The sequence below is a fragment of the Sinocyclocheilus rhinocerous genome, unplaced genomic scaffold (genome assembly GCF_001515625.1).
Source record: "Sinocyclocheilus rhinocerous isolate Xijiao unplaced genomic scaffold, SAMN03320098_v1.1 scaffold1858, whole genome shotgun sequence".
Taxonomy (NCBI): Eukaryota; Metazoa; Chordata; class Actinopteri; order Cypriniformes; family Cyprinidae; genus Sinocyclocheilus; species Sinocyclocheilus rhinocerous.
In genome coordinates, this window is record NW_015647052.1 from 573,094 (window position 1) to 576,213 (window position 3,120).

Consider the following 3,120-nt stretch of genomic DNA (forward strand, 5'->3'; position numbering starts at 1 on the left):
TTATTATTATTATTATTAGGGCTTCATGTTAATGTTAATTTAATGTTTATGCTAAAAAAAAAAGTGCATATAGCTGCTAATTGTATTTGTTGTTTGTTGATTTTCAAATATAAAACTTATTGAAATGTTTTCAGTGTGTGTATCAGTTCTTTTTGAACGTTTTCATCTAATTTGAACAAAACCGTGATAATATTGATAACCGTGATAACTTTGGTCACTATAATAGTGATATGAAATTTTCATACCGTTACATCCCTAGACTTTAGTCTTTGCAACTTTACAGATCTTCTTTCCGCACCAAGAGCTTGTAACACTCCAAAGAGAAAGGAAAAATTTAAAATCGCATCATATGACCCCTTTAAATTACATTTTAAAACGTACTTTATTCCTGTAATCGCAAAGTTGAATTTTCAGCAGCCATTACTCCAGTCTTCAGTGTCACATGATCTTTCAGAAATCATTTTAATATTATGATTTGGTGCTCAAGAAACATTTATTATCATCAATGTTGAAAACAGTTGTGCTATTTAATATTTTTGTGGAAACCGTGACTATTTTTTTTTTTCTTTTGGAACATTATACATGTTATTTTGATCAGCTTAATGCATCCTTGCTGACTAAAAGTAATAATTTAAAAAAATGTATAAAATAAAAAATATCATGCTGACCCCCAAGCTTTTGAACAGTAGTGTATGAGAATAACTCAAGGCGATGTAAATGGCAAGTTTGCTCCATTCTTTTACCTGGTAGTTTTGTGAGGTAACAGGAGGTGGTGGTGGGGGTATCTCCGGCTGTCTCTGTGCATACCCGTAATCCGTGGCAGCGTGGGCTGGCTGGTATCCTCCATAAGCGCCGGCAGTAGCCGCTGCTGCTACGGCGACTGGCGCAGGCCTAGCAACAGCAACCGTGGCGGCTGTAGGGGCGTAGGCTGCAGCCACCGTGTGTGCCGCCACAGGTGCCTGATGCACAGTATAGCTGGCCACTGTAGTGGGGTGGGTGTACGCTACCCCAGCGGCCGGCTGCTGACTGCAGAAGAGAGGACGAGAGGCTTAGATGACAACACTGACAGCTACCCTTGCTCATTAAAAAAAAAAAAAAAAAAAAAAAAAAAACCCACCAAAAACACCACCAAAAAATACTAAAAATTACTCAAATAGACATCACACAGCAGCTGATTTCGATTTTCGATTTAGTTTTAGTAATTTTGTTTAGTGCTTTTCTCATTTTTATTAGCTTTTATTATTATTTATTATTATTATTATTATTATAGGTTTAGTTTTAGTAATTTTAGTACTTAAACGAATTTTATTTCAGTTATTTGCCAAGGCAATATTTCTAATTTATGTCGAAGCTTTAGTATTTATTCTTTATTTCAATTTGTGAAAATGATTTTTAATAGTTTTAGTTAACAATCACACACACACACACACACACACACACACAGGACCCCCACAAAGGCAAATAGCCTAGGTTAGCAAAAATTGTGAAATAACATACAAATTCTAATCTAAAACCTAAAAAGAAAAAAAAAGGTGCCATCATGCATCATCACAAACAATACTGCTAAATTGCTCATTTTTATACGCAGAGAATTTCTGGTGTAATTTGACTAAACTGAAAGAGGACAATTCTGTAGATGATGTATTGAACCGTAATGACCTTCAATGTAATTTAAAGATGTTCATGTTAACATCTAACTCACGCCATAACAGATTATCTTGGAGATAAAATCATAATAGTCTTTCCCGATTGCTGGACTTAATGCACCAAATCCATTGGCTTGACAGGGAAGATACATGTAGAGGAAGAAAATCTAATCAGTTACGGATTAAATTATTTAGTACAGCATTTTCTTGATAAGAGGCAGACAAAACGTCATCGTCCATTGGTTTGAAAGCATCAACTATCTTGAGCTGCAACCAACCAACACAAACCACACCAATGGCATCTATCTCACATCCATCTAAAAGCTGCACTTTCAGAAACTGGGCCAACATCTGTCTAGCGGAGATAAATTAATCAACAACTTCAGTCTACTACTACTATCCAGCCATGTAAACACTTCCAAACTGTCAAGCCATCAATCTCAATGTAATGCTGACAACCTGCCAGGAATAGCAAAACTAAACTGATGGAAAACTGCTCAGAATATGATCCAGTTTAGAGAAACGTCACATCACGTCTATTTTAACAAATAGAGGCACGTTCTTTCACTACATGGCCAAAAGCCAAAACGCCTAAATAAGAACATTAGGATTACTTTAAAAGCAACTTAACTGAAGAACGTCAACCTAGACCACAAAAACCCTTTAAAAAGCGGATCAGTAGTGACATTCAAGAAGTCCTTGAAAGCGTCCGTGAAGAAAGACATCGCCCTTCCCCACACACACACATACAATTTGTCAATTATTCCTCTAAAATTTAAATCTGTGATATTAAACGAACGGAAGTGTCAAAATGACTTTTTAAACAGTGTTGGGCGACCATGTACAATTTTTGTTTTGTTTTTGTTTGCGTTTCCGTCTTAAAACACTTGTAAAAGGAGATCGTTGAGCAGGACGCGCATGCGCAGAGCCGCTCTAGTGCAGAACTAGAGAGTGATGACAGCTGCAGTCTGCTCGCTTTACTCTGGCCGCACTGGCTACATTCACAGTTTATCCAAACACGTCAATACCACAATGAGTTCACAACAGTGTTAATATCTAAAAAAAAACGTGTCGTGTTGCAGATAAAAACCGATAAACCCAAAAAGATAAGCGTCGTGTCTGTTTACGAGGCAACCCGATCTGATATTAACGTAAACAGTATTAAACCTAGGCCTAGTTACACACCAAAATGTTAAATGTAAAACTTACAGATATTAAAGCACCTACCGTATTTATTTTCAACTATGATCACACGGGTTTAAACGGTGCATCGCGCTTGGTCACCACGCCGGATGTTTATACAAATAGAAATTGATTCAAACTGTATAGATTTATAATAACCTCTTATTTGTAGTTTATCCAATGATTACAATTTTTTCGTAAGCTGCCCGCCCAAAACACTAGTAAAAACTCATGTCAATATCTCCCCCTAGCAAAATAAAATACAGATACATTAACACAACGCATTACTCAC

At 36.5% G+C, this 3,120-nt stretch overlaps 1 protein-coding gene across 3 annotated transcripts in view; it reads right to left on the reverse strand.

The window, feature by feature from the left end:
• LOC107708636 (zinc finger RNA-binding protein-like) overlaps window positions 1–3,120 on the reverse strand; it is a 16,939-nt gene that overhangs the window by 13,340 nt on the left and 479 nt on the right. For all 3 annotated transcript variants that reach the window (XM_016512916.1, XM_016512915.1, XM_016512917.1), the window contains exon 2: window positions 744–1,026. In XM_016512916.1, the coding sequence (XP_016368402.1) occupies window positions 744–1,026 (283 nt within the window). The remainder of the gene's footprint in view (window positions 1–743; window positions 1,027–3,120) is intronic.